Raw genomic sequence first — 12,611 nt, 5'->3', positions numbered from 1 at the left:
GTATCATTTTTTAGGCTTAATTAAAGGTGTCAACCGGTTCGGGCTAACGGTTTTAACCGGTAACGGACTCGTTAAACCGAACCGAACCCAGAGAACCTGTTAACCGTTCCGTTAATCATATAATTGTTCGTCCGGTTCCAATATTTTATAACCGAATCCCGTCAAAACGGAACAGTTAAACCGGTGAAAATAAAAAATAAAAAAAAAAAAAAAAGGAAAGAGCGTTAGACGCGGTGTCCGTTAATGGACCGTTAGCGTCCATTTGCAAAAATGGCTGTTTGTCAAAGCAAGCCATTTTGTTAATTTTTGGCCCCCAAATTTTTTTTTTTTAACACTTTAACCCATCCCCCACCCCTATATAAACCCTTCTTCATTTTCATTTTCATTTTAATTCACACCAATTCTCTCTCTTCTTCATCTTTCTCTCAAATCTCAATCTCTCAATTATAATTATTTTGCAATAACTAGCCACAAAGTCTTATTATAGTTTCAACTTTCAATTATTAATTTTGCAATTATAATATTGTTGGTGGAGTTGGTGATTTTGCAACAATCCGAAGTAGCTTTGGTGGATTTGCAATTCTAGCCGCCTTGACTTTGTTGGAAATTAATCCGGCAATTTGGTACCTTCGTTCCAACTCTATCTTTATTTTTCGCAATTTAATTTACGCAATTTAATTTGTTGTAATTTATTTTCTTGTGATTTATTTGATTGTGATTTAAATTAATTCTATTTAATAATGTCAAAGAGATTAAGACGTGTATATATATATAGTAGTAGTCGTATTGTTATTATATATATTAAGTTATATATATATGAGGAATACATTTATGTATATAAGAAACATATAATTTAGGTATTGATGTTGGTGGAAATAATACTATATATACTTTATAGGTTTATTTATATATGTATAACTTAATATATAACAATATATATTTTACCGACACTTTTAGTATATATAAGTATATATAGTAAATAGTACATATATATATAGTTATACACATATTTAGTATATATATATAGTATATATAGTATATATGTATATATATAAGTTATACATATATTTAGTATATATATTAAGTTATACATATATATAGTATATATATTAAGTTATATATATATAGTATATATATTAAGTTATACATATATATAAGTATATATAGTATATAAGTATATATAGTATATATATTAAGTATATATAGTATATATATTAAGTTATACATATATATAAGTATATATAGTATATAAGTATATATACTATATATATTAAGTTATACATATATATAAGTATATGTAAGTTATACATATATATATGTATACGAAAAACACTATTCGTATTCTTGACTTCTTTGTTAATTTGGTAGTCGATAAATATTTAAACTTTAATTATAAAGTTGTATAACATATGTAAATATACCTACAATATACAAATAAATACTATAATATATATATATAATACAAAAAACAAAAAAAAATATATTTTAAACACTCCAAACCGGACCGGTTCCGGTTTGGAGTTTAAAAGCCGAAGCTGGAACGGTTAAGCGGTTCCGGTTTTTTAACCGGAACCGGCCGGTTCCTTAAGCGGTTCCATAACCGGTTCCGGTTGGAACCGGTTGCCACCTTTAGGCTTAATGCATATAGAGACCCCTAAACTTGCCTCTTTTTTCCATTTTGGCACTTTAACTAAGTGTTGTTTCTATTGAACCCCTGAACTCGTCCTCAATGTAGCAACATGCTAATATATAGTTTAATTTAACTATGCCATCTTTTAGCTAAAATTAACAGCAATTGAGAGGGAAAAAAAGAGTAGTTCTTAATTAAGCTGGCAGTGGAAGAGCAGAACCAGTAGAAACCGATACATATGCATTAAGCCATTTTTTTTTATCTCCAATTTAAGGGAATAAGGGGTCAACACTCAATACCAGTATTGCTACATATAGTCTCCAACCAACAGCCAAAAAATTAGTAGTAGTAAATAAATAAATAAATAAATAAAAGCATATTCCAATCTGGATTTATTCTCTACAACTTAAATAAATTATTTTTAACGCATTTTTAATTTGGAGGAAATTAGTTAAAAGGGGTCTTTCAAAAATAATAGAGAACCCTCAGGATACATGGCCGATTCTGACATAACACACAAGCATTTGTTATATTTTGTAGAGGATCATTTAATCAATTCACTTTTAATTTGATCTAGGTTAAGTAATTAGTTTCTTTCTTTATGAGCAATCTTAATATGATATACATGCAAATCCAAACAAATGATTCTGCTGATGCTATTTAAAGAATACCATGCCTGTTGCCTCATTCACCTTAATTGATAAGAGGCGAAGAACATAAGGATATCGATAACGGGAAAACCACATTACTGCATGCTCGGGAGCTTTATTGTTCATTGTGAAAATGTCAAAATTTCGATTAGCCAAGTCAATGGGGGATGATAGTTTACGTAACAAGTGTTTTCGTCTGAAGGACAAAGTATAATAAGTACTAACTTGTTAGGGAGCCTTTACCCCCAATTTGGGACTTTCCGAATCCGGATTTAATCGAAAGGGAAAATGGCTCTCTGTTAGAGAGTGATCGAGAGAAATTTTCAGTTGGGAGCCATTCTTTTGCAGCTAGGAGACATTGTTGTTCTGTTTCCCAGTTATGAGCCCCTGCAAAAGTAATAACAATCAAAGCCGTAGGTGGGTATTCAAATAAAGGGAGCCTTTTGAAGATCGAAGAAATTCCCCGGCTTTGATAAAAAAATTTAATCGACTTTTGGTTTGATGGAAGAACTTTCAAAGTTTCCAAAATGGAGGATGCGAGATCATTATGACTGGAGGAAGCCCGTAAGTCCCAATGCGGGTACCGGACACCTGGTGGAAACTAAAATAGGAACAAACTAGATACTATACTCGAGCCAAATTACAAAGTTCAGTTCCCTTTCATCTAATATAGATGGGTACTGTAATTCATGAAAGATGGCAAAGGTTCTATCAAACTAACAACAAAATGTTGTTATCTCTGTCACTGTCATTGTAACTACAAAATGAGCAGTTCCTCATTGAACAAAAAAATAAGTATACTATACGAATTTGGGCTACTACCTGTACATACAATTCCAAAAGCATTACCCCTAAGAATCAACTTTCTGCACCATATAATATTTTCATGAGTCCAAAATAGTGTCTCCTAAATAACGCATCAGCTAAAAGAGGAGATAGAACGAGCTCTCCGACTGTTTTGCCGCTCTTTTGTTTCCCCCCAGCCTTTGCAAAATCTATCTGTAATGCCCTGCTTGTCATTACTAGGATGTGGTTGTAACAGTGAGCAAGTTGTTCTCTCTCCAATATGGGAACATCTCCTACTTCGCGAACTAGCCCTGCGTGGAGTTTTCATCCGTGGACCTGATTCTGATGCAGAATTTGCAGGTGACTTGAGACCTCCCATAGCCAGAAGTTCTCCATTCAACTGATGCAGAGAAACAGTAGCAGGAAGTATTTCGGTTGGAAGAACCCTCTTATACTTAGCACTCCTTGGTCGGCTCCTCTTTGACCGAATATGCAAAGTATTACATACTGCTTCCTTCTCTTTTCCAACCTCGTTCTGTGGATTACTTGCCAAAGAAGTTGCAATATCAGCAAGCCAGCCCAGATTATCTTGAGCGGCTTCAGATGTTCCACCCTTGGCAGTCTTTGAATCTCCCCGGGCAACGGATGATGAAATAAAAAGTAGTGTCTCTGCTGCAGCCCTGTCAGTTTTTCCAGTGTGATCACTCATGTGGTCTTTTTTAGACCACCGGACAGACTTACCAATTGTATTGTCCAGAGAATCTCCTCTAGGTGGAGAACATTCCTTGTTTTCTGGGCTTATAGGGGTCATTGTTGCTTCACTGTGACCAGGTGATAAGGTTTCATCCTTGATGCAGTTAATGCAAGAATTAGTTGTAGAATTTCTAGATTCGAGTGCAGAATCAGGTCTCAGGATACAATCAAGAAGAACAGATTTTTCACAAATATCTGTTTCTCCACCTTCAAGGAGATTCAGATGTGAGATATTGGAGGTAGGGGCAGAAAACTGATTATCAGACAAATCAGGAGAAGGTGTACAATTCAAGTCCATGACCTTCATCAAACTCAAGCTATCTGGAATCTTAGATAACTTAACAGCATCAGTTTGTCCAGATGTAGATTCATTATCACCATATTTCATCAAGCAAGAGCCTGATGTGCCAGAAGTTGGACTAGAAGCACTACTGTTGTACAGGTCACTTTTCTTTCCAGTGAGACAAGAGTTCCCAACAGAAGATTTAGGACTCTTACTGAGTGATGCATTAGAGACAAAGCATGGAAGAGCTTGAACTGCGAAGGGCATCTCCTTAATTTTTTTCCGAGCAGTTTTGGTTCCATTGTGACTCTTGTCTACAAATCTTGTAGTTGAACTTGCTGTTTGTTTACATTGAAGAAGTGTTCTCTCAACAGAAGAAACTTCATCGGAAGAATTCAGGTTGCTTATATCTCCCCCTGTAACTGCAGGTAATAAAAATGAAATGAGTGTGAAGTTTACTCTACCAATATTTTTGTGATAGATTTAATTGGATCAGCATGTGACTCAAAACAAAGAACATATAAAGGATCTGATGGTAGAAATACAAAAGCAGCCAGTATTGTGCAAAACAAATATTAAGAGCATCCTATCAGCTTATATTGTATTTAGGATATTGTCTCAAGGGAATAGTCAGAATACCTTCTTTCTTCAGAGTTGAGCATTCTGCATGCGCTGTTCCAGATAGATCCTGATCCATGTTGCTGATTTCCTCATGAACATTAATAGATTCAAGTGTAGAATTTGGATACCCTGTTTCATCAAGCTGTATTGGTTCATTCAGATCAAACAAATGAAATGTGCCCCTAGGACTTGAGTTAGAAATTGAAGAATCTCCAGGATTAGCAAAGTTGGCTTTTGAAAGCTCTGAAATCAGAATATTGGGCCCTTGAACAGGACGCTCCTCTACATTGAGCCCTTGAACAGGACGCTCCTCTACAAATTGTTCTTCGTCTTCAATATCTATGTATTCTTCTGCTGGAAGTTCAAGATCCAACATTCTCTTCCTAGATGTACTGCTCTTCGAAGAAGACATTTTCCATTCTTTTGCGAGATTTTGTTCAGTCAATAAGTAAGCACCTGGTTGCACTCTCTGACCAGCAATAGAATTCGAAGAACCTTGAAAAGTTTCTCGATGTAGTGTAGATGGCTCAATGCTTGTCTGGTCTAAAACCAGAGGACAACGGGATTTGTGGGAAATTTCAGGTCTTAATTGTGACACAAAAGACTTCGACTCTAATGCTTGCAAGTGTAAATGATCCCCCACTGGCTTTCTCCTCTTAATCTCGTCCATTAACTCGCTTTGTCTTCTATATACGCGATGTAGTTCATTGACCTGAGAAAGAAAACATATTTTAGACTTATAGCTGATCCTGATTAAAGCATTCCGAAGACTACCATCGCCCTAGACCGACAATAATTGTAAAAAGACTGACAGCATCATTGCAATCATTTGCAATATCTATACCACCCCACCTTAAACAACAGAGAAGAATAACATCAGATAGAGAAAAGGAAAATATCTAGAAGATATTGCCATTCTAGTACCACAGTTTAATTCTAAATCAACTGGAGCAATAAGGAAAGGAAATGAGCATGTACACTTCAACCAACATGAGAGGACACATAAGTACAATTAATTTACATGCAAAACAAATTGACGCGTTCAGTCAAAGACATCCTTAACTTGATTGGACGATGAAATGATCTCTTTCAAAGGGTAAGATCAAAGGCTCATGTCTATACCTGATATCTAAATATTGCTTCCTGCTTGAGTATCGTCTGCTTCAATATTTCCTTTTGATGAACTAATTCCACGCTCTGGTCTGCCATAAATGGAGGTGGCAAGGAAACATAGAAGCCTCTGGCACCGTTCCAGGCAATATCATTGTGAGGTATAGACCATGAATTACCCCCAAGGCTATCCTTTGGATGATATCCTGGAATATAGCTTGTACACTGCATTTTTCTCCCCACCCTTGGACACAACAAAATGCAGAGTTTAGAATGCTATGCATATGAAACGAGATAGTTAATACCTCAATACTATAGAAAAGGGCATATAGAGAAAGATACTGAAAAGTAGGTCAGAGAACTATTCTATTCTCAATTTTCTGTTGTTTCCTCTTAAATTCGAGCAGAACTTATTGTACTTCGAAGTTCGAAGTATAGAGACAGGGAGATTTATACTGAAAAGAAGCACAATGATGCATTCTTTATGAATATGTCATGCAACCTCATAGCAAACTAAATTTGATTCTCCATATCGTGTTAATTCTATTTCTTACTGTTCAACACGTTTAAAAATGGTAAATGAGTTGTGAACATTATTAAACTTAGGAATCAAGTCAAGCAAAGTTCTTTTTTTTTTTTTTTTTTTTTTTTTTTTTTTTTTTGAAACAAAAGATTCTGATAAAGAGGCAGCAACACGGCTACAGATTCAAATATAACTACAGTTACGCTCCGTTGGTATCAGAAATAGTTACGAAATGAAAAGTTGTAACCATGTGCCTTGTTTGAAAAAGATACTAGTCTAAAGTGTTTGAGACTCAATTAAGAATCATTTGCCGAAAGTTAAATCCAGATTTAGAAAATCATCAATGCACAAATTGAGTGAAGGAAACGTGAAAACTGACAGATTGATTTCAGGCACTTAGCAGTACAAATCGCACATCCACAAAAACACTCATTTTCTAAAACAAAATGCACTTATAGTGGGAACACACCAAAAAAGGGGGAAACATTAGAAAGAAAGAAACCCATCTGAATTTTGACTCTGAAAACATTGAAACAGAGAGCACATTAAGAAAGAAACAAAAAATGCCAATACAGAAAAACCCAAATTTTGGACAAAATACTGATAAAGAAGGAAAAAAAATTCAAGAATCACAGATCCAACCGATACAATCATCAGTCAAACAACACAAAGAAGGAGAGAGATGAAAGAAGAAAAAGAAAACCCAACATACAAATCCACAAACATGCACAAACAAAGATGCATCTATGAACATACCCAGACAAAGAAAAACTCAAAAAGAGAAGACAACTAGAACAACCCCCAAATCAACTAAGATTATCACCCAAACAGATAACACGATTCAGGGAATTTGTAGAAATTACCAGAGATGAATTCCACCAAATGGGCTCAGCTCACAGAAAACAAAAAACACAGACAAAGATCAGTAAACCAAGACTATCTCTAGCTCAGCTCAGAGCTAAAACAAAACCAACAAAAACCCATTATAACCCAAAAGATAAGGAGATTGAAAATGAGCAAAAATATCAGAAGCAACAGCTTGTAGGAAAAGCCAAGAAAGAGATGCTACCGAAAGTTCATTGCAATCAAAACACGGAGAAATGGTGGGACAAAAAATATGGCGTTTTGTGGATCTGATGGGACCAACCAGTATGTATATTTAATCTCCTCTTTTAGCTCATTTATTTACAAAAAAAGATGCCTTTGCGTCTGGGTGGTAAAAGAGAGAAGAAAATAGAGAGAGAGAGAGAGAGTGAGAGAGAGAGAGACATATATGGCCAATTTGTCAACACTATTATATTATCTTTACATCTTTTTTGTTGGATTTTTTCTTGACGATGAAGCCTAAGATTTATGGATTTTTCTTTAGATTCTTTCCACTATCCTTGTCCTTTTCTCATGGACCTACCATAAAATACTACTTGTATTTCAAACTATTTTTATAATACTTCTTTTTGGGTGGAGTAAAACTTCATCCAAGTTTTCCTTCTGGATCATGATTTTATCTTTTTAGATTTTTCGGTAATTATTCTAGGTTCAACTAATTTTAAGAAATTCGACACTAAAAATTAAGTAAATTTGGATTCACGTGGAAATTTTCACTTTGGAGATAAGGATGTCCTATAAAATGCACCTCTACGAGTACTTAAAACCCGTTTGGCCATAAGAATTATTCACTTTTTTTCAAAAAAAAATTTCATTTTTTTGGGAATCAGCGTTTGGTCATAAAAATTCCAAATGCAATTTCACGAAGTTATATTTGGAATTTGAAAAACTTGTTTTTTAAGTTTTTCACTTTTTTCTCAACCAAAACAAGTATATTTCAACAAAATAATACAACTTCAAAAACTATAGCCAAACACAATTCCAACTCCAACTCCAAAATTTTAAAAAAAGTGATTTTTTTTTTATTTCTAAGGCCAAACGCCTACTTAGAATCCACCACGATCTTCTCGATCTTTTTTTTTTTTTTTAGATCAATGTACTCTAGAGATTAGAGTACAAAAATCTTGTCAAGAGTGTTTTTTTTTTTTTTGAATTTTGGAGTTGGAGTTGTGCCTAGCCATAATTTTTGAATTGTAGTTTTTGGTGAAATGTAGTTAAAAAAATTGAAAAAAGTGAAAAAAAATTGAAAAATAAATTTTTTGAGTTTTTGGTATTTCGGAATACAACTTCAAGTTGTATTCAGAATTCTCATGGCCAAACGTTGATTCCAAAATAAAGTGAATAATTCTTATGGCCAAACGGGGGCTAAGTTTAGTGGGGTTGTTAAAAGAACAGTGTACATTGCGGTTCAAAAAATTAATTTTTTTTTTTTGTCTAGAGATTAGAGTAAAAAAATATTGTCAAGAATTTCATCTCAATATTAGTTTAGTGAGATTCTTGTAAAAACAGTGTACATTTCAAAAAAAAAAAATTTATTTTTTTGTGTAATTTTTTGTTTTATACAAAGTTAAAGTTAAGATTTAATATTTATTGCTTTCCTATTTAAGGCCAGTTGTCTTTTTCATTCAACTAAATCAGGAAAGTTCCTTTTTTTCCTAGTAAGCATTGTCGATTCTCTTCTCATGAAACTTTTGACAAGCAATCTCTTTATATTTCTCCAGCAAAATGATTTCCTTCTTCTTTTTCTTCTACATTTTTTGTTGGATCTTTTGATCATCACTATTCTATACATATCCATCTACGTCAAATAGTGAGTGTCACATTTCACAAGTTTACATATGTTTACTCGTAGTATTATTAAAAACGTGATGAGATAGATAAAATCTTTCAGCCTTATAATTAGAAGTTTTGAATGACAACTTGTCGTAAAATACTATTCTCCTAAAATAAGCTTTTTTTTTTTTTTTTGGACGGACATTTTATTAATAGTTAAACTGGTACATACGACATACTTGGTACATTAGTACTATCATAGATAGAGAGAACATTAGCATTCCCTAAACTAGCTAAACTACTACACGTAGTTGGTGATATCAACTTAGTAGACATCAGTCCTTGCTTGTCTGCTTCCAAAACGGCGTTAGCAAAATAGACGACTGAGAGTTGGAGCTAGGTTTCATTCCCTGCTTGGACAAAAGGTCAGCTACTTTGTTGCATGGTCTAAAATTATGACGTACCACTGGACTCCCCAACCTCCTCAATAGCAACCTGCATGAATATATTGTATCAGTAAACATCGGTTGCGATTTATCAAGGAGATGTATTGTCTTTACTGAGTCTGTCTCCACTTCCAAGGGAATATAATTCATAATTAAGGCAAGCTGTAACCCATGAAGCAAAGCTTGTAGCTCAGCCATGGTATGGTTTAAACAATGTATGGCTTGAGAAAATCCTAATATCCAATTCCCATTTGAATCACGAAAAACTCCACCAATGGCTCCTTTATTCGTTTTGGAAGAGAATGCACCATCGATATTCAACTTCATGCAACAATTATTAGGGGGGTGCCATTTAATATTTATCAGATGTCTAGTGTCACTGTGATGATCAATAGAGGTGGAGTATTTATATTCTGTCGCTCTCATAACAATGTCTTGAACATTCAGGTTGATAGCTTGGCGATTATAGGTATTATTATTCCTATTTATCCAAATGTTCCAAAGGATAAAGGGATAGAATTCGGACCAGAGAAGGTGATTATATTGAGGAGGGATTCGAAGATTGTGGAGATTGTTCAACCAGTGAGTAGAGGTACTGAGAATGTTGTTGAGATTGAGGCCAAGATCTAGCCAAATTTTCCTAGCAACCCTACAGTCTATCAAGATATGAGTGATAGTCTCCTCTACAGAAGGACAAAAAGGGCATAAGGAATCAGGTATGATGCCTATAAGATGGAGATACGATCTGGTAGGAAGACTGTTATGGGAGATCAGCCAAAGAAAGGATTTTATTTTTGGTAGCGTGGGAAGAGACCATATCCAAGTAAAACTATAAGTTAGAGTAGTATCATTAGTGAGAAGTTTAAGGGCAGATTTCGTGGAGAACAGACCATTTGCTTCTTTAGCCCAATAAGGGGCGTCATTCTCTCCTAAGTGTAAAGTAACAGTTGAGGCCAAGGCTTTAATATGAGGAGGAATGACCACCGAAAGATTATCCCATTGCCATTGAACGCCATTCCAGAGGTTAGCAAGAGTGTAACTATTCTCTTGAGCATGTAGCGGCCCATGAATAAGGCTTCTAAAATAAGCTTTACGCAACCCGAATTCGAAATAATCATATTAGAAAATTTCATGCATTAAGGAAAGAGAAACTAATGGATCGCTGAGTTCCTCTTTAAAAAAAAGAAATGAGATATCTTGTCCCCTTACAATTTAAATAGAAAAAAGTAGATTTTTCAGATCTCTTATGTGTAAAAAAAAAATTAGAATTATAAAACAAAAAAAATTGTAGAAGGGCCAAAAAACATTCAGCATAGATAGCATAAATCTGTTAAAACTCGACAAGCTATTTGCTTAATTATATAGTTACCATTGGTCCTTGATTTGCGATATTAAAATAATATTATAAGCCCTTAGGGGTCGTTTGATGCATGGTATAAGCTGAGATATCCCAGCACTAATTTTTTGTACCATGTTTAGTATAAGGTATATACTTCTACTAAACGGAGTATAAAATGAAGCACAATCTTAAAAATGGGATATCCCACTAACCTTAGAATTATTTTATTCCATCTCTCAGATGGGATAAATTAGTCCCGAGATTATAATTTTGAGATAATTTAGTCCGCGTATCAAACTACCCTTATAGTATTTAGAACCGACCAAACTAAACTAGATGTATAGACCTATAAAGACTTGTTGCTCGTTTAACCATACGCTAACCCAATAAATGAGCTGGAAAAGTTTAGTTTGATGAGCATTAAATTGAGTGAATCATGCTATGGCAATTCATCAAACTATTAATTAATGGGCAACTTACAAAAACAGCTACCTTTTAATAGCTTCTAACAATTTATAGCTACTTTTCTATATTTACAAATCGTAGCTAGTTTTTGTTGTATTTAGTTGTATTTCGCGTTTTTGAAATATAGAGAAATACACGGAAATACAAATACGGGAGAGTTCACATTTTTGAAATATCTTTGAAATACAAAATGCGGCGAGTAAAAATATTTGTATTTATGGAATAGATTCTCTTCTTTCATTTTAAATGGTAAGTCAAATTAAATCAACCATGTATGACGCATATTTGTCGAAGTTCCATAACAACCCACGTTTCTCTCTCAAATTACTCCATTCCAAACTTTTAGAAATACTTTCAAATACGAGAAAAATATACCTTTGAAATACAATGAAATATGGTTGATTGTTTAAGAAATATAAAATTGTAGTATGTGTATGTACAATGGAATACAATGAAATATATCAGAAACTGTTTCAGAAATTAGAAATACATTGAAATACAACGAAATATATTAGAAACTATTTCATAAATTAGAAATACAAAATGCAGAATTACATTGAGATACAGTGAAATACAAAAATCGTGAAAATAAAGTGGAGCAAAAATAGGTTCTACACAAAAAAAAAGATAAATACAGTGAAATATAGTGAAATAATACACTGAAATATACTGAAACATTTTATCAAACACTTGGTGGGCGTGAAGCTCCACAACTCTCATCAATGGTGTTTCTACAACTTCCACACTAACCACAGATTCACCAAAAATCCAAGAAGAAGAAAAAATTAACATCTTTGAGAACAATTCTCCTTTATCATGCCCAGAATTTTCTCTATCCTACAGGTGCCAACTTGAGCTTCGACTCTTTTAGTGTCTTCTCTGTAGATTGCAACAGGTTGGGCTTTTAAAGCAAAATTGACATGGAGCACTTGAGCAATCCATCTAGTTTAATGGGACTTTGTCATCCGAATTGGCTCCCTCAACTCCCAATTCCCTTACCCAACTGGTTTTCGAATTTTGTAAACTTTCCTGTTGATCAAGACATCCATGTTCTTCATTTTACCTGTTGTCCTCCTTTATTCGTTACCTACACCGTGTGGGTAACGATTAAGGAAGATAGAATCGTGCTAATAATGATGATAGATAATGGCCGTATAATACGGTTGACAATATTGAAGATGGGAGAGAAATTAATTTGAAAAGAGAAGAGATTGGGAGTTATTGGGGAACATGGGCCGTAAGTTTAGGGGAAATACAGAGACGCTTGTAGATCGATTCTGTTGGTAATTTTGAAATAAATTTAAGCTACTAAAAATAAATAAAATAAAAGGTAGCTATTATTAATAA

The 12,611-nt window shown here is 34.0% G+C and overlaps 1 protein-coding gene across 3 annotated transcripts; it reads right to left on the bottom strand.

Annotated features, from left to right (window-relative positions):
* Nucleotides 1-2,877: 2,877 nt before the first annotated feature.
* LOC132055715 (uncharacterized) lies at nucleotides 2,878-7,597 on the bottom strand. 3 transcript variants are annotated; one of them, XM_059447666.1, is made up of 4 exons: nucleotides 7,220-7,597; nucleotides 5,846-6,077; nucleotides 4,742-5,435; nucleotides 2,878-4,518 (listed from the first exon to the last, which is right to left on the bottom strand). In XM_059447666.1, the coding sequence occupies exons 2-4, from the start codon at nucleotides 6,062-6,064 to the stop codon at nucleotides 3,200-3,202; spliced, it is 2,232 nt and encodes a 743-aa protein (XP_059303649.1). In that variant the 5' UTR covers nucleotides 6,065-6,077; nucleotides 7,220-7,597; the 3' UTR covers nucleotides 2,878-3,199. The 3 variants fall into 3 exon arrangements, with proteins under 3 accessions (XP_059303649.1, XP_059303648.1, XP_059303650.1); XM_059447665.1 differs by having other exon boundaries at nucleotides 2,878-4,524; nucleotides 7,220-7,595; XM_059447667.1 differs by lacking the exon at nucleotides 5,846-6,077 and having other exon boundaries at nucleotides 2,878-4,524; nucleotides 7,220-7,596.
* Nucleotides 7,598-12,611: the final 5,014 nt, after the last annotated feature.

The sequence above is a fragment of the Lycium ferocissimum genome, chromosome 5 (assembly GCF_029784015.1).
Source record: "Lycium ferocissimum isolate CSIRO_LF1 chromosome 5, AGI_CSIRO_Lferr_CH_V1, whole genome shotgun sequence".
NCBI classification, from domain to species: domain Eukaryota; kingdom Viridiplantae; phylum Streptophyta; class Magnoliopsida; order Solanales; family Solanaceae; genus Lycium; species Lycium ferocissimum.
Note: the sequence above shows the minus strand (reverse complement) of the source record. Positions and strands in the feature narration are given on the sequence as shown.